Genomic DNA, 27,919 nt, shown 5'->3' with positions numbered 1-27,919 from the left:
GTTTTACTCACCCTACATCCCCAGTGTCTGGCATATAGAGATGCTTAATAAACAATTACTAAATGAATCAATAAATGAATGGGAAGACACGCAAGCCAGCATATGATAACCTTCAGTGATATGAACTGTGACAGAGATGATGAACCAAGGAAATGATCCATGAAGATAAGTAGCTACCTAAGTGCTGGATACTTTCTGTATACCTTGAAAATGTTAGATTGCATTTTTATTATTCAGATCTTTTTTTAAGCTCCTTTTTATTGAAGGAAAGATTCTTTTAAGTTCTATAGTGCTTTACAATTTTCAAAGGTTTCACAAACATGATTTCATGTAATCCCATAGTAACTCTCTTTTTAAGTCCCCTGCCCCTATACTGTCTCTCCCCCTACCCCCTCCCCACTGGTAAACATCTAATTTGTTCTCTGTATCTGCTAATCTGCTTCTTTTTTGTTTTATTCACTGGTTTGTTATATTTTTAGATTCCACATATAAGTGATATATGGTATTTGTCTTTCTCTGTCTGACTTATTTCACTTAGTATAATGCCCTCCAAGTTCATTCATGTTGTTGCAAGTGAAAAAACTTCATTCTTCTTTATGGCTGGGTAATATTCCATTGTGTGTGTGTATGTGTGCATAAATATAATGGGACAGTCTCAGCTCAGCTCAGCTCAGCTCATGAGCACTTCCTACAAGCATGGCATTGGGATGTATCAATGGTGCGTGTGTGTGCTCAGTCACACAGTCCTGTTCAACTCCTTGCAACCCCATGGACTATAGCCCAACAGGCTCTTCTGTCCATGGAATTTTCCAGGCAAGACTACTGGAGTGGGTTGCCATTTCCTATTCCAGAGGATCTTCCCAACTAAGGGATCAAGCACTGAGCCACCTGGGAAGCATTATTCCATCATAAAAATGAAATAATGCCATTTGCCGCAACATGGATGGGCCTAGAGATTATCATGCTAAGTGAAGTAAGCCAGACAGAGGGAAACAAATATTGTATGATATCACTTATATATGGAATCTTAAAAAAATGATATAAATGGACAAGAAAATAAACTTCTGGTTACCAAGGAGGAAAGAAAGAAGATCATTTTTTCATTCTTCCTTCTGTGGCTCAACTAAACCGCAATTAATGGTATTTACTGTATTTCACAGTTGAACTAATCTAAAGAATTGATGAATAACCTAAAAGTATCCTAGATCTATGCCAATTTATGATATTTCATCTCAGATGGAAAATTATTGACAGTTTCTGTAAAGTGCTTAAAACATTTCTTATTAATAGAATCACAGATGTAGAAAACAACTTATGGTTACCAAGGAGAATGGGGGAGCAGATAAATTGAGACATACACACACTGCTATATATAAAATAGATAACTGATAAGGATCTACTGTATAGCACAGGGAACTTTACTCAACATTCTTTAGTGACCTATATGGGAAAAGAATCTAAAAAATGTGGATTTATGTATATGTGTAACTGATTCACTTTTCTATATAGCAGAAACAAACACAAGACATAAATCAACCATACTCCAATAAAATTTCTTTTTTAAATAGCATTTCTTATCCCCAAAAGGTAATGCACTCAATTTGTGCCCTATCCTCAGAGATTTCCCCACCACCAATTCCATATTCCAGGGAGAGGGAATCTGCTGGGCCCAGTTTAGGGCAGGACCAGTCAGTAACAGCAGAGGTGAGGTGATAGTTAAGGGCTGGCACAATCTAGTGACAATAATCAGGAGCTCTGGATAGAGTGGCCATTTAAAGCTATGTGAAGAAACACAACTATGTGAAGTTGTGGTGAGAAGGAAGCCCTTGTACACTGTCAGTAGGAATGTACATTGGTGCAGCCACTGTGGAAAACAGTATGGAGGTTTCTCAGAAAACTAAAATTAGAACTACTGTGAAAGTGAAAGTTGCACAGTCGTGTCCGACTCTTTGTGACCCCATGGACTATACAGTCCTTTGAATTCTCCAGGCCAGAATACTGGAGTGGGTAGCCTTTCCCTTCTCCAGGGGGTCTTCCCAACCCAGGAATCAAACCCAGGTCTCCTGCATTGCAGGCGGATTCTTTACCAGCTGAACCACCAAGGAAGCCCTACTATATGACCCAGTAATTCCAGTCCTGGAGATACATATAATATATATATATATAAAACCCCAGAACATAATTTGAAAAGATATATGCACACCAAGATTCATTTTTGTTGTTGTTCAGTTGCAACCCTATGGACTGCAGCACTCCAGGCTTCCCTGTCCTTCACTATCTCCCCGAGTTTGCTCAAACTCATGTCCATTGATTTGGTGATGCCATCCAACCATCTCATCCTCTGTTGCCCCCTTCTTCTGCCTTCAATCTTTCCCAACATCAAGGTCTTTTCCTATGAGTCGGCCAAGGTTCATAGCAGCATTATTTACAATTGCCAAGATATGGAAGTAGCCTAAATGTCCATCAACAGATAAATGGATGAAGATAATGTTATATATACATACAATGGAATACTACTTGGCTACAAAAAAAGAATGAAAATTTGCCATTTCCAGGAACATGAGTGGACTTGGAGGGTATTATGCTTGGTGTAGTAAGTCAGACAAAGAAAGACAGATACTGTAGGTTATCACCAATACGTGGAATATAAAAATTATAACAAACTAGTGAATATAACCAGAGAAGGCAATGGCACCCCACTTCCATACTCTTGCCTGGAAAATCCCATGGACAGGGGAGCCTGGTAGGCTGCAGTCCATGGGGTCGCAGGGAGTCGGACACGACTAAGCGACTTCACTTTCACTTTTCACTTTTATGCATTGGAGAAGGAAATGGCAACCCACTCCAGTATTCTTGCCTGGAGAATCCCAGGGACGGGGAAGCCTGGTGGGCTGCCGTCTATGGGGTCGCACAGAGTCAGGCACGACTGAAGCGACTTAGCAGCAGCAGCAGCAGTGAATATAACAAAAAAGAAGCAGACTTCCAGATATAGAGGATAAACCAGTGGTTACCAGTGGGCAGAGGGAAGCAGGGAGGGACAAGATAAAGGTATGGGTGAAAGTGTTAGTCACTCAGTCACGTCTGACTCTTCTGCGATCCCATGGACTAAAGCCGGCCAGGTTCCTCTGTCAATGGAATTCTCCAGGCAAGAATATTGGAGTGGGTAGCCATTCCCTTCTCCAGGGGATGTTCCTGACCCATGTATCGAACCCAAGTCTTCTCCACTGCAGGCAGATTCTTTACCATCTGAGCCATTGGGCAACCCCCTAAAGGTAAGAGATTAAGAGTTAAAAAACTATTATGTATAAAATAGGGGCTTCCCTGGTAGCTCACTGTAAAGAATCCACCTGCAATTCAGGAGCCACAGGAGATACAGGTTTGATCACTGGGTTGGGAAGATCCCCTGGAGAGGGAAATGGCAACCCACTCCAGTAATTTTCCTCCTGGAGAATCCCATGGACAGAGGAGCCTGGCAGGCTACAGTCCATAGGGTTGCAGAGTTGGACATGACTGAAGCGACTTTGCATGCACATATGCATGTATCAAATAAGCTTCAAGGATATATTGTACAACATGGGGCATATAGCCAATGTTGATTAATAACTATAGATGGAGCATAACCTTTAAAAAATGTGACTCACTATATTGTATACCTATGACTTAATATTGTGCATTGACTATACTTTGATTTTTTTAAATGGAAAAAGGCTCCAAAACTATGTCTCCTAAATTTAGCAACTGAGTAACTTTCTTCTCAATATTCTTTGAGGATACCATGATGATGTGTCAAAATTTGGTCATTGGTCCAGTTGTTAGTATCATCCCAATATAGAAACTTGTGAGGCTAAAAGCAGAGAAGGCAATGGCACCCCACTCCAGTACTCTTCCCTGGAAAATCCCATGGACGGAGGAGCCTGGTAGGCTGCAGTCCATGGGGTCGTGAAGAGTTGGACACGACTGAGCAACTTCACTTTCACTTTTCACTTTCATGCATTGGAGAAGGAAATGGCAACCCACTCCAGTATTCTTGCCTGGAGAATCCCAGGGACCGGGGAGCCAGGTGGGCTGCCATCTATGGGGTGACACAGAGTCAGACACGACTGAAGAGACTTAGCAGCAGCAGCAGCAGAGGTTAAAAGAGATTATCCTGCACTTGATTTAACCCTCTATCAAGAGCAGGAGTGATTGGGACTTGTACAGATTCTCTGGTCCCACCTAGTTCTACAGGGGCAGGTCTGAGCATCTCTAAATAAAAGGCCTGGAGTCTGAGCAGCAAGACCCACTGGGAGCTAACTCTGGAGCTCTGAGGCCCAAATGTAGACCTCACCTGGACTATAACCTCTGCCCATAAATTTCGCCAACTAAGGCTTACCCCAACTTTCCATTGATTAGGTCTTAAATTCTTCTGAAAAGATGTTTCAGCATTACCATTCCCATCTGACCAAGCTCTTGGCCGTTTTGCCTCATCTGTGTCTTTCAAATGACCAGGCATTGAGCAGGTTACAGACGATATGTTGGGAGGATGAAATAGACATAGCCTCTCTTCTGATAGGGCTCTCAGTCTTTATTTTTGACCAAGACTGTCATAAGCACTACTGGTTTTGTTCTCTACCTCAATCCTCACTCATGGGAACTTGTTTCTTGTTGAAGTGCTTGCTGAATTAGTCCTCAACCACTCGGTGAAGACTGGGTCAAGGGGGAAAGGAAGAATTACTCTGTGTGTCTTCTGTATAAAGAGATATTTTTCCTGCTTATCAAAGATACAACAAATAAACAAACATACGTTGGATCAGCTGAAACACATATCAAGCTTTTTTCATTTTATTTTTCCTGTAGGAGGGCACTAGATTGTCTTATATACAGAATTCTCTTCTTTAACCTACTAATTATCTCCCTCAATTCTTAATCTTTTTAGCCAGGGTCTAATAAGACTGAAACACTATAGGAATTCGGGCTTCAGTAGTTGTGGTTCAGTTCAGTTCAGTCACTCAGTCATGTCTGACTCTGCGACCCCATGGACTGTAGCACACAAGGCTTCCCTGTCCATCACCAACTCCCAGAGCTTGCTCAAACTCATGTCCATTGAGTCATGAGACAGTCATCCTCTGTCATCCCCTTGTCCTCCTGCCTTCAATCTTTTGCAACATGAGGCTTTTTTCCAGTGAGTCAGTTCTTTGCACCAGGTGGCTAAAGTATTGGAGCAAACTCAAAAGCTTCAGCATCAGTCCTTCCAATGAATATTCAGGACTGATTTCCTTTAGGATTGATTGGTTTGATCTCCTTGCAGTGGTTGTGGTACACGGGCCTAGTTGCCCTGTGACATACAGAATCTTCCCGGACCAGAGATTGAACCAGCGTTCCCAATATTGGCAGGTGGAGTCTTAACCACTGGGCCAGGAAGTCTACTCACATGGTTTTTAGACCCATCCATGTTGTTGCATGTATAAGTAGTTTGTTCTTTTTTATTGCCAAGTATTTCACTGTGTGAAAATACTGCAGTTGTTTCCTCACTGTGTTGATGGAGTAGGTTATTTTGGGCTACTATAAATAAATCTACTGTTAACATTTGCCTTTTTGATAACATTCTTTTCCTTGGGGTGTCTGGAAAGGGAATTACTGGGTCATAAGGTAGATGTATGTTTAACTTTATAAAAAAAAAACCTGCCAAACAGTTTTCCAAAGCAGTTGAATCACTGCACACTCCCAGCAGAATGGTACTCTAGTTCCAGCTATTCCACATTCTCGCCACAACATATTAATGGAGCAGGCTGGGCCTCCCTCCTGCTCCACCAGCTTGTCTCCTCAGACTCCCTGTGAGCTACTGTGCTGAAAGGTTGGACAACTTTCAGAGACAGTGGTGGAGCCAGTCTTTTATGTATTAGTCATTCTGGTGGGTGTATAGTGGTATCTCATTGTGGTTTTAACTTTAATTTTTCTGATGACAAATGATATTGAGCAAGCACATTTTCAGAGTATATAGCCATTTGAATATCTTCTTTATGAAATAATGGTTTAAAACTTTGCCTATATTTATAGTTTTGTTTAATTTATTATTGTTGAATTGTAGAATTCTGAATATGACTCCTTTGTAAGATTTATGTGAAAGTGAAAGTTTTAGCTGCTCTGTCCTGTCTGACTCTTTGTGACCCCATGAACTGTTGCTGTCCAGGCTCCTCTGTCCATGGGATTCTCCAGGCAAGAATACTGGAGTGGGTTGCCATTCTCTTCTCCAGGGGATCTTCCCAACCCAGGGATTGAACCCAGGTCTGTTGTGTTGCAAGCGGATTCTTTACCGCCTGAGCCACTAGGGAGGCCCAAGATATATGTACTATGAATATTTTCTCCTGGTTTATAGCTTCCTTTTTTACTTTCCTCATGACATATTTTAATGAACTAAAATCTTAAATTTTGATAAAGTAATACATCAGATTTCTCATTTAGGATTAGTTGCTTACGTGTCCTGCCTAAGAAAGCTTTAACTATGCCAAGGCACTTAATTTTTCCCATTTTCTCTGAGGACATCTACAGTTTTCGTATTTAGTCTCGTATTTAGTTTCACAATGCTGACTCAGAAGACCTTGGATTTCCACAGCTGCCGCTGAACTTGTGTCCTTAATTCCATCCTCACTCTCCCTACTGTCCCTTCTCACAGTAGTTACAGTGACCTTTAAAAACACAATTCAGCTCAGTCATTTCTCTGATTGAGAACTCTGGCAACTCTCTGTTTCATTCACAATAAAAGCTAAATTCTTCTCACTGGTCCACTTCCCTGATTTTCTCCCCTGCTCCCTTGCTGGCTTACTCTGCTTCAGTCTCACTGGGCTTCTTGCTGTTCATAGATAGTGAACATGCCAGGTACAATTGCACGTGTTTTCTTGGCCTCAAATGCTGTTTTCAGATATACATAGAACAACTCCCTCCCATCCCTCAAGTCTTTTTTTCAGTTGTCTCCTTTTCCATAATGCTGACCTTGGCCGCCATGTTTCAAACTGTACTTGCTCCCCATCTTCCTAAGCCTGTTCTTCCTTTCCATGGTACTTTGCACCTCTTATTTATTTTGTTTAGTATTTCTTTTCTGTCTCCTTCTGCTACAGTGTAAGCTCCTTAAGGGCAGTGATTTTGGTCTGTTCTATTTGCTGATGTTCACAAGCCCATAAGACAGAGCCTAGAATATAGAAGACAATTAATACATTTGATGTTTATTTGTTTTACTTTTTACTAGCAAGCCTTTCAAACATTAGAAAAGCAGAGAAGACAATTTAATAAACCAACACATCAGTTATTTGTATTTAACCATTATTAATATTTTTCCATATTTGTTCTATATTTTTTGCTAAAACATTTTAAGTAAATTATAGATATCATGACAGTAAACCCTTAATATTTCAGTATATATCTGTAAAAAAAAAGATAGCCTTCTACATAATTCTAGTGCCATTATATACCTAATAAAATTGATAATTCTCTCTCTCTCTCTTCACATCTGATTAGATCCCAAATCTGTCTCAATTTTTTAAGCCTCTTATTCCCATGTGTATTATTTCTGTCTCCATTATCACTTAGACTACTGCAATAATAACTATTATTTTGATTTATTATATTAATAGTAACACAGTATCATTCTTTATATTAACTCATTTAATCATAACTGGTCTTGGCTGCTGGGAAACTCACAGCCCAACTTGTAGTTCACCTATAAAAAGTGAACATGGTTTGTGGTGTGCATATTTTTTCCTAACTTTACACATTCCTGCTCCCAACATCCCTAACTTTGTCTTGTTTTTTCCTTCCTTTATTTTCCCTGTAATCTGTTATATTACAGCTTGTTAGTGAATGGCATCTTTCACTGTTCACACACCTGTATAGTCCCTATCCCTTAGATCTGAACTAAGCCTGTGACTTGCTTCAACCAACAGCGTGTAGCAAAAGTGATACCGTGTTAGGCAGCCCCAGGCCTTAACTTTGAGGAGGTTGAGGGCCTTTCATTTTGTGCTATTGGGAATCTTGAATCACCCTGTTAAGAAGTCTGGCTATTCTGCTGTAGAGACTACATGGAAAGAAGCCATGTAAAGAGGCCATATAGCCATATTTAAGATAGACAACCAAAAAAGACCTACTATATAGCACAGGGAACTTGGCTCAATATTAGGTAATAACCTAAATGGGAAAAGAATTTTCAAAAGAGCATATACTTGTACAGGTATAACCGAATCACTTTACTGTACACATAAAACTAACACATAATTGTTAATCAACTATACTCCACTATAAAATTAAAAAAAATAATAAAGAATCCATGTAGAGAGAAAGAGGCCCTGAAACTACATGGATAGAGAGAGAAACTCCACTCAAGTGTCCCAGTGGCCCAGCTGAACCAAGCATTGATTATGCAATTATGAGAAATTAATGAGTTAACTATGTAAAGAATAACCAAATGGCTTCATCCTGGAACACCCAAGCTAAGACATTCCTCTCCACCTGTATCAGAATGGCACTGGATGCTTATTTGAAATGTAAAATTTGGGTCTAAAACCAGAGTCTCTTGGGCAAGGAAGGGGAATCTGCCTCTTAAATGAGACTTCCCTAGTTGATTGATAAGCACTTTAAAGTTTAAGAATCTGCTTAAGGACTTTTTATTGCTTATTCTCCACCCTCCTTTTTAACGATCTACTGCTCTTCTCTGAGGAGTTTGATCCTGCTCATTGTCCAGAATGCTGAACCAAAGTTCTAAATCAAATAATTTCTCATTATTGGTATTTTCCTTTCACTTACCCAACTCTGTTCTACCTGGTTCATTCTTTCTGGATCCATTTTGTCTCCAGGAGCTCTCCTGGTTTTGAGGTGCCTCTCATATTTCAGCAGAAGAAACTCATGCCTTTAATATCCTGAGGTTGTTGGCTGTACAGACTAGTTCTGATTCTCACCTTATTTCAGCTCAGCCACATCCACTATCCTCATCCTTAAAAAATCATAATGAGAGACTGAAAACTAGATATAGTAGTTCAATTTGAGGTAAGAAAAATATATTCATACAATGGCTTTGTCAATTAGGAGTTGATTTTGTTGAATTCAATGAGATCAGTTTCATTGATCTTATTCAGGGGTATGCTGAACACAAAAGCCAGGTTTTGCAGTATGTTGATGAATGGGAGCTGAAAGTTAGAGATTTTTACCACAATGGGAAACACTGAGCATACTTACAGGTGGAAGAAAAAAATCAGTAAGGAAGGGAAAGTTTTAACAAAATAATGTGTGCGAGAGAAAGTCAGTTCAGTTCAGTTCAGTTGCTCAGTCGTGTCCGATTCTTTGTGACCCTATGGACTGTAGCACGCCAGGCTTCCCTGTCCATCACCAACTCCCAGAGCTTGCTCAAACTCATGTCCATTGCGTTGATGATGCCATCCAACCATCTCATCCTCTGTCATCTCCTTCTCCTCCCTCCTTCAATCTTTTACAGCATCAGGGTCTTTTCTAGTGAATCAGTTCTTTGCATCAGGTGGACAAAGTATTGGAGCTTCAGCTTTAGCATCAGTCCTTTCAATGAATATTCAGGACTGATTTCCTTTAGGATTGACTGGTTTGATCTCCTTGCAGTCCAAGGGACTCTCAAGCGACTTCTCCAACATCACAGTTGGAAAGCATAAATTCTTTAGCGATCAGCTTTCTCTGTGGTCCAACTCTCACATCCATACATGAGTAATGGAAAAACCATAGCTCTGACTATATGGACCTTTGTTGGCAAAGTAATGTCTCTGCTTTTTAATATGCTGTCTAGGTTGGTAATAACTTTTCTTCCAAGGAGCAAGCGTCTTTTAATTTCATGGCTGCAGTCACCATCTACAGTGATTTGGGAGCCCCCCCAAAATAAATTCTGTCACTGTTTCCATTGTTTCCCCATCTATTTCCCATGAAGTGATGGGACCAGATGCCATGATTTAGTTTTCTGAATGTTGAGTTTTAAGCCAACTTTTTCACTCTCCTCTTTCACTTTCATCAAGTAGCTCTTTAGTTCTTTGCTTTCTGCCATAAGGGTGGTGTCATCTGCATATCTGAGGTTATTGATATTTCTCCCAGCAATCTTGACTCCAACTTGTGCTTCATCCAGTCCAGCGTTTCTCATGATGTACTCTGCATATAAGTTAAAAAAGCCGTCACAGTAAATTCTGTCACTGTTTCCATTGTTTCCCCATCTATTTGCTATGAAGTGATGGGACTGGATGCCATGATCTTTTTTTGAATGTTGAGTTTTAAGCCAGCTTTTTCACTCACTTTCATCAAGAGGCTCTTCAGTCCCTCTTTGCTTTCTGCCATACAGTTGGTGTCATCTGCATATGTGAGGTTATTGATATTTCTCCCGGCAATCTTGATTCCACCTTATGCTTCATCCAGCCCTGAGAGAAGATAGGATGATCTGAAAGTGATGAGAATTGATTACAAAAAAGGACACAGAGGAAGAAAGAAGGTGTTACAGTTTTCTACTGCTGCATAACAAATTATCCCAAACTTAGCAACTCTTTTTATTGTAGCTCATGATTTTAGCATCAGCAATTTGGGCAGAGTTAAGCTGGGCGATTCTTCTGCCCCATGTGATATCATATGAAGTCACTTGCCAAATCAATCAGTGAATGGATGGGTTAATCTGGAAAGTACGAGATTGCTTCATCCATACTTCTGATGCCTTGGAAGTGTGACTAGAAGGTTGGGCTGAGGTGAAAATGCAACCAGAGGTTCTACAGGTAGCCTTTCCCAGGCCAGTCTCAGGATGACAGTCCTTCTTACATCATGGCTCAGTCTTCCAAAGAGAATATCCCAAATATCCTGGAAAGAAGTTGCAAGACCTAGTCTTAGGTCCCAGAATGTCTCTTCTGATGACTTCTGTTGGTCAAATAAGTCACTGACTTTAGTGACAGCCCAGATTCAAGGGGAAGGTACTTAGACTCCACCTCCTAGTGAGAGGAACGTCAGAGAATTTACAGTCACTTTAAATCTGCTGGTGCAGAAGGGATAGGTTGGGTCAAATCAGAGAACATATAAAAAAATTGCCTTGGATGTGAAGGGAGACCACCTGTCCTGAACTTCTAAATGTCGGAGTATCCAGAGTTCTGTTCTTAGATCTCTATGTACTATCTCCTTAGGGGATCCCATCAAGTCCTGTTGCTTCAAAGACCTTCATATGCTGATGACTTTCAAGTTCATATATCTAACCTCCAAATTCTCACCTGACTTCCAGACTTATATATCCAACCCACTACTGAACATATCCACTAAGATGTCTAATAAGCATCTCAAATGTAACATGGCCAAAACAAAGTCTTTGATTTCCAGCCTCCCCATCCTAGTAAGTAATAAACATATACACTAAATTGCCCAAGACACATGCCTAGGAGCCCTATTGGCTCTTTTCTTTTCCTCACATAGCACTTTCAGCTCATCAATAAATTTGTACTTCACATTCATCGATATTGGCTCCAACTTCCAAATATCCTGAACCCAACCACTTCTCTCCTTCTCTACACTTCTTATCTATGTCAATGCCATCGTCACCTTCCATTGGTCTTCTTGTTGCTCTCCTGGCCCCTTATTGCTCTTCTTCTATTCATATAACAGCCAGAGTAATCTCTGCAAAGTACAAATCAAAGAATATAATTTTCTAAAGACTATTGCAATGAGAACAACCTACAAACTTCTCACCAGGGTCTATGAGGCCCTCCAAATCTTGCTCCATCTGCCTTTTGTTCTCATCTCCCTCCACTCTTCCCCTTGTTCATTGAGTTCTAACCACTGTGATTTTTCTGTCCCATGAATACTGGAAGCTTGTTCCTGCCTCAAGCCATCCCACCTATCACTTATTCTGCTTGGAGAGCTCCTCTAGATCTTCATGTGCTTTTTTTTAATCATTTCAGTTCAGTCACTCAGTCGTGTCCAACTCTTCGCAACCCCATGAATTGCAGCACGCCAGGCCTCCCTGTCCATCACCAACTCCTGGAGTTCACTCAAACTCACGTCCATCGAGTTGGTGATGCCATCCAGCTGTCTCATCCTCTGTCGTCCCCTTCTCCTCCTGCCCCCAATCCCTCCCAGCATCAGAGTCTTTTCCAATGAGTCAACTCTTCGCATGAGGTGGCCAAAGTACTGGAGTTTCAGCTTTAGCATCATTCCTTCCAAAGAGCACCCAGGACTGATCTCCTTTAGAATGGACTGGTTGGATCTCCTTGCAGTCATTTAGATGGTTAAAAAAAAAAGACTCAAATGTCACTTTCTCAGAGAGGCCATCCTTGACCACTGTAGCTAAAGTAGTACTACATCTCCTTAGCCACCTTCATCCGTATCCTATTATAGCTCCTTCATAATATGTATCAGTACCTGAAGTTCTTATTCATTTATTTTTTTAATATGTTTATTGCTTGCCCTCCTTCACTAGAACATAAACTTCTTGGGGGCATTATTACTGTCTGTCTTATTTATGGCTGTTTTCTAGTACTTAGAACAATCAGTTCAGTTCAGTTCAGTTGCTCAGTCGTGTCCGACTCTTTGCGACCCCATGAATCACAGCACGCCAGTGTCCATCACCAACTCCCGGAGTTCACTCAGACTCACGTCCATTGAGTCAGTGATGCCATCCAGCCATCTCATCCTCTGTCGTCCCCTTCTCCTCCTGCCCCCAAGCCCTCCCAGCATCAGAGTCTTTTCCAATGAGTCAACTCTCTGCATGAGGTGGCCAAAGTACTGGAGTTTCAGCCTCAGCATCATTCCTTCCAAAGAAATCCCAGGGCTGATCTCCTTCAGAATGGACTGGTTGGATCTCCTTGCAGTCAAGGGACTCTCAAGAGTCTTCTCCAACACCACAGTTCAAAAGCATCAGTTCTTCAGTGTTCAGCCTTCTTCACAGTCCAACTCTCACATCCATACATGACCACAGGAAAAACCATAGCCTTGACTAGACGGACCTTTGTTGGCAAAGTAATGTCTCTGCTTTTGAATATGCTATCTAGGTTGGTCATAACTTTCCTTCCAAACAGTAAACGTCTTTTAATTTCATGACTGCAATCACCATCTGCGGTGATTTTGGAGCCCCCCAAAATAAAGTCTGACACTGTTTCCACTGTTTCCCCTTCTATTTCCCATGAAGTGATGGGACCGGATGCCATGATCTTCGTTTTCTGAATGTTGAGCTTTAAGCCAACTTTTTCAGTCTCCACTTTCACTTTCATCAAGAGGCTTTTTAGTTCCTCTTCACTTTCTTCCATAAGAGTGGTGTCATCTGCATATCTGAGGTTATTGAGATTTCTCCTGGCAACCTTGATTCTAGCTTGTGCTTCTTCCAGTCCAGCATTTCTCATGATGTACTCTGCATATAAGTTAAATAAGCAGGGTGACAATATACAGCCTTGATGTACTCCTTTTCCTATTTGGAACAAGTCTGTTGTTCCATGTCCAGTTCTAACTGTTGCTTCCTGACCTGCATACAAATTTCTCAAGAGGCAGGTCAGGTGGTCTGGTATTCCCATCTCTTTCAGAATTTTCCACAGTTGATTGTGATCCACACAGTCAAAGGCTTTGGCATAGTCAATAAAGCAGAAATAGATGTTTCTGGAACTCTCTTGCTTTTTCCATGATCCAGCAGATGTTGGCAATTTGGTCTCTGGTTCCTCTGCCTTTTCTAAATCCAGCTTCAACATCAGGAAGTTCACGGTTCACGTATTGCTGAAGCCTGGCTTGGAGAATTTTGAGCATTACTTTACTAGCGTGTGAGATGAGTGCAATTGTGCGGTAGTTTGAGCATTCTTTGGCATTGCCTTTCTTTGGGATTGGAATGAAAACTGACCTTTTCCAGTCGTGTGGCCACTGCTGAGTTTTCCAAATTTGCTGGCATATTGAGTGCAGCACTTTCACAGCATCATCTTTCAGGATTTGAAATAGCTCCACTGGAATTCCATCACCTCCACTAGCTTTGTTCGTAGTGATGCTTTCTAAGGCCCACTTGACTTCACATTCCAGGATGTCTGGCTCTAGGTGAGTGATCACACCATCGTGATTATCTGGGTCATGAAGATCTTTTTTGTACAGTTCTATGTATTCTTGCCACCTCTCTTAATATCTTCTGCTTCTGTTAGGTCCATACCATTTCTGTCCTTAATCAAGCCCATCTTTGCATGAAATGTCCCCTTGGTATCTCTGATTTTCTTGAAGAGATCTCTAGTCTTTCCCATTCTGTTGTTTTCCTCTATTTCTTTGCATTGATCGCTGAAGAAGGCTTTCTTATCTCTTCTTGCTATTCTTAGAACAATATAGGCTACTAAATAGGTACACGATAAATATTCATTTAAAATGACTATTTCTTTATTCTGCAAGTAGGTTGAGAGAAGATGGGAGAAGGGAAATCCTCTTTTCTATGTAATATGGGACATAAAGTGTTTGGCTTATAGAAATGGGTTGGGCAGGAATTTCAGAAAGGTAATGAACCATTCTAGATTAGATTCTTCTCTCATTGTTCAAATTGTGTGTTTTTTCTGAAGAAAAAAATCAATAGCTGAGTTATTGTTTTGACCTCTGATTGTTTCCTGAAAAGAAATTTGATTTTTTTATCCTTTTAGATACCATGGGCTTTCAAAAACACTAATCTCACATCATTTAAAATTCTGGCCTAGAATTAATTTCCTTTGATTTATTTGTTGTGTTCTGTTTTTGTTTCCCTCCCTCTCTTTAAAGATCTGCTGTATCTAGCCCTGACAGCACAGGACCAAACTAAGTGAAGTATGAACACCAATGCTTTCTTTCCCTATGGCCTTTCATTATAACCTTAGGTGAATCCTTGCATGTGCCCACATCCACACAACTATCTCTGCTTCCCATCACTAGAGTCTCAGTGTTTCACAAGAATTAAATTCGTACCTTAGTATCCATGCTTCTTTCTCTCTTTCCCATCAACGATCTATATCTTTTGTAAGAATTATATAGGCATTTTTTTCTTATATGTGTTTGTCATTTTTTACATTTGAACAAAAAGTTCTATTCAAGGTATGTCTGGGCTGCAAAATTTATTTTCTTAATCAACTTTTTTGGTCTATATTTTCTTAAAATGACTCATAATATTTTTTTCATTACTTCATTTTTATTGGCTCACATATACCACTCCTCCAGGATGTTGCTGTGAACTGAATGTGAATTTATGAAGGTGATAAAAGAGTAATTAAACAAAGAACATTTCTGACAGATGAAAGCATTGTTAATTATTTTTCCTTAGAGAAATGCCCTTATGTACACAGGTTTTGAAAGCTAGATCAATGGGCTGGACATGCTCAACCAGTTCTAATCTATTCTGAAAGCAAAAAGCAACATTTGCAATTCATTTCTGAGACATTTCAGAAAGTCAAATATGTTTCTGTGTGATATCACACATTAAGAGCTTCATGCAAGCTTTTAACTTGCCTTTTTGCAAAAACCTATATGCTGTTTAGGCTTCCCTGGTGGCTCAGTGATAAAGAATCTACCTACTAATGCAGGAGATGTGGGTTTGATCCCTGGGTAAGGAAGATCCCCTGGAGAAGGAAATGGAAACCCCCTCCAGTATTCTTGCTTGGGAAATCCCATGGACAGAGAAGCTTGGCAGGCTACAATCCATGGGGTCGCAAAGAGTCAGACTCTTAGCAACTAAACAACAACATATGCTGTTTACAAGTGTGACTAAAGAACCAGATTGGACATGAACACACAACCATAACTGATCAGCAGTCAGATACACTTCTATAGGGCCATCATACCTGGCTCGAACAAGGGCTTTTAAGATTAAGCCTCTACTATATATATGTCTATGGAGCAAAGGGTTCTAAGTTAGACATTGCTCAATCTCTTTTAGCCTGTGCCTGATATGGAATCTTGATTAGGGAGCCTACTTTTTGAGTAGTGCACACTGGGTCAACCACATGTGTAGGAGTAAAGAACACATCACTCTGAATGTGTCTGTGATTGTTCTCTTTTTTTCTGAACACCTGTTAGGGTGCTAGGCATTTCCCTGATCTATTTTCTCACCTCCAAGCAGATGTGGATATAAACTATTCCTAGACTATGTATTAGTTTAATTTATTCTTGTGAATTTCCAAAGATTCCACAGCTTACTTTAGGATTCAGCAGTACTTATTCCAACCCACCAACTGTAATCTTCATTTTCCCACGAGGACAAAATTAGAGGTATTTGGCTCTAAGTTCCCACTCTGGCTTCCTTATAAGGACATTCAACTTCCTAACTTGTTCTCATTTTCATTGGCCCTGCGTGGTCTCTCAAGTTTTAGGAACTTTCTTTCTTCCTGCTCAAAATCAGCCTTCTGTCAGAACTCCAGCCAGGACTCTGCAGCAGTCTTTCCCTACTCCTGCTGGGGCTCTGCTCAAAATTGATGGAGGAGCAGGTAGGGATTCCCAAGCCCTCCATTCTGGTGAACAATACAGATCTCTGTTGTAAACCAGCCCTTGGGCTAATGGGCTAACATAGTTTAAGCCTCCAAGTGTCAGTTGTTGTTGGTTTTTTGTTTTTTTTTTTTTTTTCATTTTCACTGTTCTTTGTTAAGAATTTAAAACAATTTCTTCAATGACTGGGACAGACAAGCATTAATCTATGTCATAATAAACAATTCCTCACAGACAGAAGGTTGCCTTTCTTGATTTTCTGCCACCTTAAAATGAGTCTCCTCCCTTCCCAGGCAGCCACATCCTTCCCGCCACCACCCCCCCCCCCCCCCCCCCGCCCCTGCCCACCACCAGAATTGTTAGAAAAAGTCTCCTGTTGGGTTTAGGAAATATAATCATTGTATTCTAGGGGACTAACCATCAAATTCTTATGTTGTTTTCTCCAGGAGGTTTTGAGGCTTTGAGACCGTCATGTAAATAATATCCTCTTACTCTGATATCTTAGACTTTTCCAAGTGAATTTGATGATTATACATCTTTTCCTCCTGTATTTGACCAAGGTGCGCCTTGTATATACAGCATCTTTAACACTTCCTGAGCTTGATGGAATTCCCAGGGAGCTATAGTACGTGCATCTGCCTTATTCTGCATGCACCTTGGCATCCATGTCTGCTTTCCAGTAGTCTCAACTTCTGTCCTTCCACCCTCCAACCAACTCCTACACAGCCATGGTTACAAAGCAGCTCTGGGATATTAAAAACAGCCACCACTGCCAGACCCCACCCCATCCCACCCCACCCTTGAGCATGCATGTGTGAGTGCATGCTCACACACATACAGATATACACAGAAGTTTAGAGCCTTTGGATTTAAGCTCTTAAGCAAAGATGGAGAAATATTTGCTTTGCAGGCAAAATAAGCAACACTTTCAAATAAGCAGAACTAGTGTCATATTGTCTATTAACTGCAAGCAAAACAGGACTTTAGAGTTCACCACCACCATAATCAAGCCCTGTCATCTCTTGCCTGGACTCCTAAAACAATTTCCCTACTTCGAACACATTCTCCACACCATATCCAGTGTTCTTTTAAAATCATATCATGTCCCTTCTTTGCTGAAGTCCTTTTGATGGCTGCCCATTAACACAGAATAGAATCTGAACTCCATACGCTTCCCTTCAAGGCCCTTATCTTCTCACTTATCCAAACTCATTTCATGCACTCTCTGCCTGCTCACTTGGCTCAGTAATGTCAGCCCTATGTCAGTTGCTAGGACCTAACAAGCTCTTTCCAGAATTAGGGCCTTTGTACTTGCTATTCCACTGCCTAGAAAGGCTGTTCTTCTGGGCCCGTCCACAGCTGGCTCCTCCTCATTCTTCAGGTTTCAGATTAAATGTCACCTTCCCAGATGGGCCTTCCCTGACCATGATAAAGGTAATTATCAGATTGCTGTTACTTCTGCAGTAATGGTACTTGTGTGTTGCTTCAGTCATGTCTGACTCTTTGCAACCCTATGGACTATAGCCTGCCAAGCTCCTCTGTTCATGGGATTCTCCAGGCAAGAATACTGGCGTGGGTAGCCATGCCCTCCTCCAGGGGATCTTCCCGACCCAGGGATCAAATCCAAGTCTCCTGCAGCTCCTGCGTTGCAGGCAAATTCTTGACTGCTGAGCCCCCAGGGAAGAAGTAGTATAATTAATAATAATAGGGAAGAATAGTTGTTGTTTAATCACTCAGTCATGTCCGACTCTTTGCAAGCCCATGGACTGTAGCCTGCCAGACTCCTCTGTCCATGGGATTTCCCAGACAAGAATACTGGAGCAGGTTGCCATTTCCTCCTTCAAAGGATCTTCCCAACCCAGGTATCAAACCTGTATCAATCTTCTGCATTGGCAGGCAGATTCTTTACCACTGAGCCACCTGGGAAGCCCCAGATAAGAATAGTAGGTCATTTCTATTATTCGCTATCATTTATCTTTCTTATTTTCTTTGGAACTTAGCTGTATCCTCTCTATTTATTTATTTATTCTCTGTCTCTTTAGCTTGAGTGTTAGTTTCTCCACAGTATCAGCATTGTGTGTCTTGTTCACTGCTGGGCCCTTGTCTCCTGGTATAGTGCCTGGCATCCATACCATGCAATTAGTAAATACTTGTTGAAGGAATAAAATTTTAGGATTAGAAAGTAATTTAGAAGTCACCTAATCTGTCTAGTCCCGTACCCCAATCCAGGGCTTTATTTTCAGTAATATAGAGCCTACTTGAATAGTGGTGTTTATGCTAATGGGGAACAAAAAAGAACAATAAGAAGGAGCTGATTCCCTTTCTTGAATTGATTTTACCTTATTTGTTCTGAAATCAGCTTTGCTTTTTACAACATAGACACAAGTAAAATGAGCCATTTATTCTTAGCAAACCAGCTAATTACGTGGCCATTCCATTGAAGGTGGTGATAGCTGAGTGAGTTCTAAATTAATGTTCATGTATTTGTTCACTAAATCTTAAAGATTTTGTCTATTAACCCAAGTATCCCTTATTGAATTATTTTCCAAACCATGGGCTTCGACTCAGTGAGTAATGAATCTATCTATTATATTACAATGAGCATTTAAAAAATAGATTAGAAAATATGAGTGCATTGCATTGAAAAGATTAGTTAAGATTATTGAAAAGATAAGTGCTATCTGGTGAAAGTTTGGTCTCAGTCATATATGTGACTGTGCTTATGTGTGGGTACTATGGCCCTGTAAAATATATTTCTTATTGTAGGATGTAAACAACAACAAAAAGTCTGAAAGCAACTGTCTAAATGAAAAAATTCAGTGTTTTACAATAGAAAAGAGGCTCTCTGGTAGTCCTAGGATGAATTTGAGTTTACTTTCTGAGGCTGTCTGGATTGAGGAGGATGAGGGTGGTAATTCTACCATATTTCAGATGAAAGCACTATCTGCCTTGTGGCCTGAAAACACTATTAGAAAAATCTCCTAGAAGCATGAGAATTACATCACTATTTGAATATTAAAAGTAAACTACAAAAACATCATATAGATAATGATTTTCATTATTCTTCATTACCTTTCTTCTCTATTTCTACATTAGAATAACATTATAGCCCAACAGATTAGGGCCAAAATGATCAGGAGTATGGTAAGAGTCTAGGTGGAGGGGAAATGAGTGAAGTGCCTCAACAGAACATTGCGAGTTCTCCTTTTTGTGTCAGTTTCTTCTGTACAAGGCTTTTCCTTTTACAGTGAAACAGGAAGCAAGATCACCTACTGAGAAGGAGGATGGGGAGATGTTGGAGTTTTGAGGAGAGGAGAAGCAGTTATAGGAGACTGAATGGATTAAGGGAATGACGTGTCACTGTGGGCAGCACTAAGAGATGTTTATTAAAGTGGGACCAGTTGGCGTGCTGTGTATTCAGCTGGGGATGCAAGCATGCAGTAGTCAGAGAGTTGAATTTAACCACAGTTGAAAGGAAAGTTCTATTGAGGGAGAGTGAACAGTATAAACAAAGTTCGAGTGCTTGGAATTACATGATGTGTAACAAGAAGAATGTTCAAACTACTGCACAGTGGCACTCATTTCACACACTAGCAAAGTAATGCTCAAAATTCTCCAAGCCAGGTTTCAACAGTACATGACTGTGAAATTCCAGATGTTCAAGCTGGATTTAGAAAAGGCAGAGGAACCAGAGATCAAGTTGCCAGCATTGTTGGATCATTGAAAAAGCAAGAGAGTTCCAGAAAAACATCTATTTCTGCTTCATTGACCACGCCAAAGCCTTTGACTGTGTGGATCACAACAAACTGTGGAAAATTCTGAAAGAGATGGGAATACCAGACCACCTGACTTGCCTCTTGAGAAATCTGTATGCAGGTCAAGAAGCAACAGTTAGAACCAGCCAAGGAACAACGGACTGGTTCCAAATCAGGAAAGGAGTATGTCAAGGCTGTATATTGTCACCCTGCTTATTTAACTTATATGCAGAGTGCATCATGAGAAACACTGGGCTGGATGAAGCACAAGCTGGAATCAAGATTTCCAGGAAAAATATCAATAACCTCAGATAAGCAGGTGACACCACCATTATGGCAGAAAGTGAGGAACTAAAGAACCTCTTAATGAAAGTGAAAGAGGAGAGTGAAAAAGTTTGCTTAAAATTCAACATTCAGAAAACTAAGATCATGGCATCTGGTCCTATCACTTCATGGCAAATAGATGTGGAAACAGTGAGAGACTTTATTTTTGGGGGCTCCAAAATCACTGCAGACGATGAATACAGCCATGAAATTAAATGACACTTGCTCCTTGGAAGAAAAGTTATGACCCACCTAGTTCAGTTCGGTTCAGTCACTCAGTCGTGTCTGACTCTTCGCGACCCCATGAATCGCAGCACGCCAGGCCTCCCTGTCCATCACCAACTCCCAGAGTTCACTCAGCCTCACGTCCATTGAGTCACTGATGCTATCCAGCCATCTCATCCTCTGTCGTCCCCTTCTCCTCCTGCCCCTAATCCCTCCCAGCATCAGAGTCTTTTCCAATGAGTCAACTCTTCGCATGAGGTGGCCAAAGTACTGGAGTTTCAGCCTCAGCATCATTCCCTCCAAAGAAATCCCAGGGCTGATCTCCTTCAGAATGGACTGGTTGGATCTCCTTGCAGTCCAAGGGACTCTCAAGAGTCTTCTCCAACACCACAGTTCAAAAGCATCAATTCTTCGGCGCTCAGCCTTCTTCACAGTCCAACTCTCACATCCATACATGACCACAGGAAAAACCATAGCCTTGACTAGATGGACCTTTGTCAGCAAAGTAATATCTCTGCTTTTGAATATGCTATCTAGGTTGGTCATAACTTTCCTTCCAAGGAGCAAGCATCTTTTAATTTCATGGCTGCAGTCACCATCTGCAGTGATTTTGGAGCCCCCCAAAATAAAGTCTGACACTGTTTCCACTGTTTCCCCTTCTATTTCCCATGAAGTGATGGGACCGGATGCCATGATCTTTGTTTTCTGAATGTTGAGCTTTAAGCCTTCTTTTTCACTCTCCACTTTCACTTTCATCAAGAGGCTTTTTAGTTCCTCTTCACTTTCTTCCATAAGAGTGGTGTCATCTGCATATCTGAGGTTATTGAGATTTCTCCCGGCAACCTTGATTCCAGTTTGTGTTTCTTCCAGTCCAGCATTTCTCATGATGTACTCTGCATATAAGTTAAATAAACAGGGTGACAATATACAGCCTTGACGTACTCCTTTTCCTATTTGGAACAAGTCTGTTGTTCCATGTCCAGTTCTAACTGTTGCTTCCTGACCTGCATACAAATTTCTCAAGAGGCAGGTCAGGTGGTCTGGTATTCCCATCTCTTTCAGAATCTTCCACAGTTGATTGTGATCCACACAGTCAAAGGCTTTGGCATAGTCAATAAAGCAGAGATAGATGTTTTTCTGGAACTCTCTTGCTTTTTCCATGACCCAGAGGATGTTGGCAATTTGATCTCTGGTTCTTCTGCCTCTTCTAAAACCAGCTTGAACATCTGGAAGTTCACAGTTCATGTATTGCTGAAGCCTGGCTTGGAGAATTTTGAGCATTACTTTACTAGCATGTGAGATGAGTGCAATTGTGTGGTAGTTTGAGCATTCTTTGGCATTGCCTTTCTTTGGGATTGGAATGAAAAATGACCTTTTCCAGTCATGTGGCTACTGCTGAGTTTTCCAAATTTGCTGGCATATTGAGTGCAGCACTTTCACAGCATCATCTTTCAGGATTTGAAATAGCTCCACTGGAATTCCATCACCTCCACTAGCTTTGTTCGTAGTGATGCTTTCTAAGGCCCACTTGACTTCACATTCCAGGATGTCTGGCTCTAGGTGAGTGATCACACCATCGTGATTATCTGGGTCATGAAGATTTTTTTTGTACAGTTCTTCTGTGTATTCTTGCCACCTCTTCTTAATATCTTCTGCTTCTGTTAGGTCCATACAATTTCTGTCCTTTATCGAGCCCATCTTTGCATGAAATGTCCCCTTGGTATCTCTAATTTTCTTGAAGAGATCTCTAGTCTTTCCCATTCTGTTGTTTTCCTCTATTTCTTTGCATTGATCCCTGAGGAAGGCTTTTTTATCTCTTCTTGCCATTCTTTGGAACTCTGCATTCAGATGCTTATATCTTTCCTTTTCTCCTTTACTACAGCATATTAAAAAGCAGAGACATTACTTTGCCAACAAATGTCCATCCAGTTAAAGCTATGGTTTTTTCAGTAGTCATGTATGGATATCAGAATTGGACTGTAAAGAAAGTGGAGTGCTGAAGAATTGATGCTTTTGAAGTGTGGTATTGGAGAAGACTCTTGAGAGTCCCTTGGACTGCAAGGGGATCCAACCAGTCAATCCTAAAGGAAATCAGTCCTGAATATTCATTGGGAGGACTAATGCCGAAGCTGAAACTCTAATTCTTTGGCCACCTGAAGCGAAGAACTGATTCATTTGAAAAGATCCTGATGCTGGGAAAGATTGAAGGTGGGAGGATAAGGGGATGACAGGATGAGATGGTTGGATGGCATCACTGACTCAATGGACATTAGTTTGAGTAAACTCCAGGAGTTGGTGATGGACAGGGAGGCCTAGCGTGCTGCAGTCCATTGTGTCCCAAAGAGTTGGACGTGACTGAGCAACTGAACTGAAATCCATTAAGTTGACCCTTGAGTTCATCCACTTACATGGGAATTTTTTCAATAAATATTTTGGAACATTTTTTGGAGATTTTTGACAACTTGAAAAACTCACAGATGAACTGTGTATAAAGGTCTGTTTAGTCAAAGCTATGGTTTTTCCAGTAGTCATGTATGGATGTGGAATTTGGACCATAAAGAAGGCTGAGTGCCAAAGAATTGATGCTTGTGAATTGTGGTGCTGGAGAATACTCTTGAGAATCCCTCAGACAGCAAGAAGATCAAACCCGTCAATCCTAAAGGAAATCAGTCCTGAATATTCACTGGAAGAACTGATGCTGAAGCTGAAGCTCCAATACTTTGACCACCTGAATCAAAGAGCCTACTCATTGGAAAAGCCCCTGATGCTGGGCAAGATTGAAGGCAGGAGGAGAAAGGGACGACACAGATTGAGATGGTTGGATGCATCACCGACTCAATGGACATGAGTTTGAGTAAGCTCTGGGAGATGGTGAAGGACAGAGAAGCCTGGTTTGCTGCAGTCCACGAGGTTGCAAAGGGTCAGACCCAACTGACGGACTGAACAACAATAAAATATATGCAGACACTAGTCTATCCTTACATAAGCATAAGATGAGTGATATTTATTATAAAATTAATAATATGTTAGTTTTCTTGCTGCTTTATAATTTTGCTTTTAAAGAATGCATTGCCATAGTGTATGCTTCTCTCTCTCATAATTGGAGAAAGTACATATCAGCCTATCATCACAGGTAAGTGTTTTCTGTTTTAAAATGTACCAATGTTTCCAATACTGTATTATGAAAATGATTGTAATACTGTATACCAAAAGATTTTATAAAGATCCCTTCATTGGTGCATCAGCTAGGCCACAGTGAAGCAGTCGCACCGATTACACTGAGAGTCTCTTGGACTGCAAGGAGATCCAACCAGTCCATCCTAAAGGAAATCAGTCCTGAATATTCACTGGAAGGACTGATGCTGAAGGTGAAACTCTAATACTTTGGCCAGCTGATGGGAAGAACTGACTCATTTGAAAAGACCCTGATGCTGGGAAAGATTGAAGGCGGAAAGAGAAGGGGACGACAGAGGATGAGATGGTTGGATGGCATCCCTGACTCAGTGGACATAAGTTTGTGTAAACTCTGGGAGTTTGTGATGGACAGGGAGGCCTGGTGTTCTGCAGTCCATGGGGTCGCAGAGTTGGACATGACTGGACAATTGAACTGAACTGAACCAGAAAGCTATATTGCTGTTTCTTCATTATCAATGCATGTATTATTACATCTGTAAATAAATGTGAATTTCTTTTCACATTATCTTTTCATTTTTTATATCTAGTGTTAGGAATACATTTAACATTTACAGTGTTTTGTACCATATAAGACAATATTGAGGTAGGTACTGGCAGACAGTTCATTTTGTAGACACAGAACATAATTTTACTGTATTGATAAATACAGTATAATACTGTAAATGTGTTTTCTCTTCCTTATGAATTTCTTAATACATTTTCTTTTATCTAACTTACTTCATTTTAAGAATACAGTATATGGTACATATAACATACAAAATATATGTTAATTGATGGGGTTATTGGTAAGACTTTAGGTCTGCAGTAAACTATTAGATTCTCTAAGAATCTTTTCAGGATCACTTTCAGTTTCTACTCACTCACTAACTAGCTGTCTGTATCTGTTATTGGAACTGTTAAAGAGACCATCTGACTGCTACCCTGTCCCTCTCTCTCTGGCTGAAACTTTTTGAACCAAAGCTTTTTTCTTTGTCATGGTAGGAAAAGCACGTGAAAAGGGTACATGGGTCGGTCCCTTGATGCAGAATATAGCCACCCAGGACTTCTCATTCACCAGTGGCCATGGTCAGAGTTCTGCTAGAAGGAACAATGGGTATGCCAGTCACTAAGACTGACATCTATCTCTCCTTCTAAATGTGAGCTTTTGAGGGTAGACGTATGTTTTAGGTATTTTTTAATGCTTAAAGCCCTGAATTATTGGCACATAGTAGGTTCTCAATATATTTTATTGAACAAATGAATGAATTGATGGATGGCTATCTGGACTCCTCAAGTAGATTGTTAGCTCCCTTAACTGGCCCCCAAATTTGACTGGCCCCAAAGTTTAACACAAATCCTTAAAATTAACAAATTACAGGACTATCTTGGAGGTTATTTTAGGAAATGCTGTTTTTAAAGAAACAATTGAAGTATTACTAGAAGTGTTTTGTAATTTTGCTTTAATGATTTTTGTTAGTATCCATATCAATTTTTAGTCTGTTACATAATAGTCCTGGAATGACCTGAGTTAAGAATTTGTCCTCTCATGCATCTTAAACACTCACCAATTAGAAAAATTTTAAATAGTAATTTAGATTGGTTTTCCTTATTTGTTTAAATAGTATCTTACAGCACTTCTCTGGGTAATGAAAATCACTTTTTACAGGTAGTAGGTATGTACTTCAGTATTTGTTGACTCCCCTGTGAGCTAGTGAGTCATTGACCAAGAAGCTGGAGTGGGGTGGGATATACCTTGGAGAACGTAATCATCCCCATGGTAACCCAGAGCCTTCTTGCCTACTACCCCTTCCCACATCTTTGTTATATTCAAAGGAGGAAGTTATTATTTACTTTAGATTTTATATTTCAATAAGTTTTTCAGGGCACAAATTCCTAACTTCTGCCATTCTTGTGTATAAAACATTGCCATAGGAACAATAAAAACTAGTGATTATGATACTTTATGAAATGAAAAATAATCTACCAATTCTATAACATTTTAAGATTCAAAAATGTTTTTCCTTCAATTTTGCGTTATGATTATTGAGCTGTTGAAATGAAAACATTCTGAACCAAATGGTTAACTGATGATTTTTACCTATTTTGAAAAGGCAACCACTAAGTAACATTACATATTTCATTTTAAAATGTTTTCATTTATCAAAAAAAAAAAATAATAACTCCTGTTCATTGTAGCTAACTTTAAAAATAATGAGGCAACAGAAGAATATTTAACAATCCGGTAATCCTTCTTCCCCACAGTTTATATTTTTCCAGTACCTTTCCAGTAATTGTATTATATGTTGGTGTTGTGTTGGTGGTGAGGGAGAGACCGAGAGAGAGACAGACAGAGAGAGGAAGAGAGGAGACGCTTTCCCAATATATTTTGTTCTATATCCCATTTTTGTAAAAACTTGTTATATTGTGAACATTTTCCAAATATTTTACTATGGTGTTATTTTTACTGGTAATAATGTAGATGTTTTATTAAATAAATTTACCATATTTTATTTAACCAGCTCCCTTTTTGTTGGACATTTTAATTTTTTCAAACTTTCACCAATACCAAGCATAAAACAAAAAAGAAAAAGGGGATAGAAAGAGAGAGAGGAGGGAGTAGGGTAGAAGGAAGGAGCAAGGAAGGAAACTGCAAAAATATTTTGTGACACACATACATTTCCTTAGGATACATTTTCTTATCATTACACCAGTGTTGAATTTCTAGTTAAAAGGTATGTGCTTTTCAGACATTTTGTCAAAAAGCAGTTGAGAACTGCTCTAGAACCCTCTCTAACACTGATGTTGTCTTTTAAAATAATCCTTATCAATTCAACAGGCAAAAAAGACACTTTAATATTGTTTTAATTTGCATTTTATTACAGATGAATACAATTCATCTTTATTGGACCCCCCTCTCTTTTTTTTTTAATTTACTTATTCATTTGGCAGTTCTGGGTCTTAGTTGTGACATGTGACCTCTTAGTTGCAGGATGTGAGATCTCGTTCCCTCACCAGAGGAGGAACCCCAGTTCTCTGCGTTGGGAAAGAGGAGTCTTAGCCACTGGACTAGCAGGTGAGTCCCCTGTTGACCCTATCTATTTCTTCTTTTCTGACTTACTTGCCCATTTTTCTATTTGGCTATTTATCCTTTTCTTACTGATTTGTAAGACTTCTTAACCTTCATCCATTTTTCTCCCTTCTAGTTTGGCATCAGCCCTTTAATTTTTTGTTGATTTTTTTTCTTTCCAGTTCGGTATGTGCCCTTTAATTTTTTGGTGATCTCTGGAACACTTTCCACTTTTTTATGTGTTTTAAAAATAAGTCTTTGCTTTATATTTCATGTGCTATAAATTCCATTTCCAAGATTATTCATAAGTATTTTTTATATTTTAGTAATTTAATGATTTCACTTTTATATTAAAATCTTTAATCCACCAAGAATTTAATTTAGCCCATGTCATATACATATGGACATCAGCAGATGGTCAATACCGAAATCAGATTGATTATATTATTTACAGTCAAAGATGGAGAAGCTCTATACAGTCAGCAAAAACAAGACCAGGAGCTGACTATGGCACAGATCATGAACTCCTTATTGCCAAATTCAGACCTAAATTGAAGAAAGTAGGGAAAACCAACAGACCATCCAGGTATGACCCAAATCAAATCTCTTATGATTATACAGTGGAAGTGACAAATAGATTCAAGGGATGAGATCTGATAGACAGAGTGCCTGAAGAACTATGGTTGGAGGTTCGTGACATTGTAAAGGAGGCAGTGATCAAGACCATCTGCAAGAAAAAGAAATGAAAAAAGGCAAAATGGTTGTCTGGGGAGGCCTTACAAATAGCTGAGAAAAGAAGAGAAGCTAAAGGCAAAAGAGAAAAGGAAAGATATACCCATTTGAATGCACAGTTCCAAAGAATAGAAAGGAGAGATAAGAAAGCCTTCCTCAGTGATCAGTGCAAACAAATAGAGGAAAACAACAGAATGGGAAAGACTAGAGATCTCTTCAAGAAAATTAGAGATACCAAGGG

General features: G+C 40.0%; 1 protein-coding gene across 6 annotated transcripts in view; it reads left to right on the top strand.

Annotated features, from left to right (window-relative positions):
- Positions 1-27,421, top strand: part of CCDC18 (coiled-coil domain containing 18) — a 169,452-nt gene extending 142,031 nt beyond the window's left edge. For all 6 annotated transcript variants that reach the window (XM_027536477.1, XM_027536481.1, XM_027536480.1 and 3 more), the window contains one exon: positions 26,863-27,421. In XM_027536477.1, coding sequence (XP_027392278.1) covers positions 26,863-26,937 — 75 coding nt within the window. In that variant the 3' untranslated portion in view covers positions 26,938-27,421. The remainder of the gene's footprint in view (positions 1-26,862) is intronic.
- The last annotated feature ends 498 nt before the right edge of the window (positions 27,422-27,919 follow it).

This window comes from Bos indicus x Bos taurus, chromosome 3 (assembly GCF_003369695.1).
Source record: "Bos indicus x Bos taurus breed Angus x Brahman F1 hybrid chromosome 3, Bos_hybrid_MaternalHap_v2.0, whole genome shotgun sequence".
Lineage (NCBI taxonomy): Eukaryota > Metazoa > Chordata > Mammalia > Artiodactyla > Bovidae > Bos > Bos indicus x Bos taurus.
Note: the sequence above shows the minus strand (reverse complement) of the source record. Positions and strands in the feature narration are given on the sequence as shown.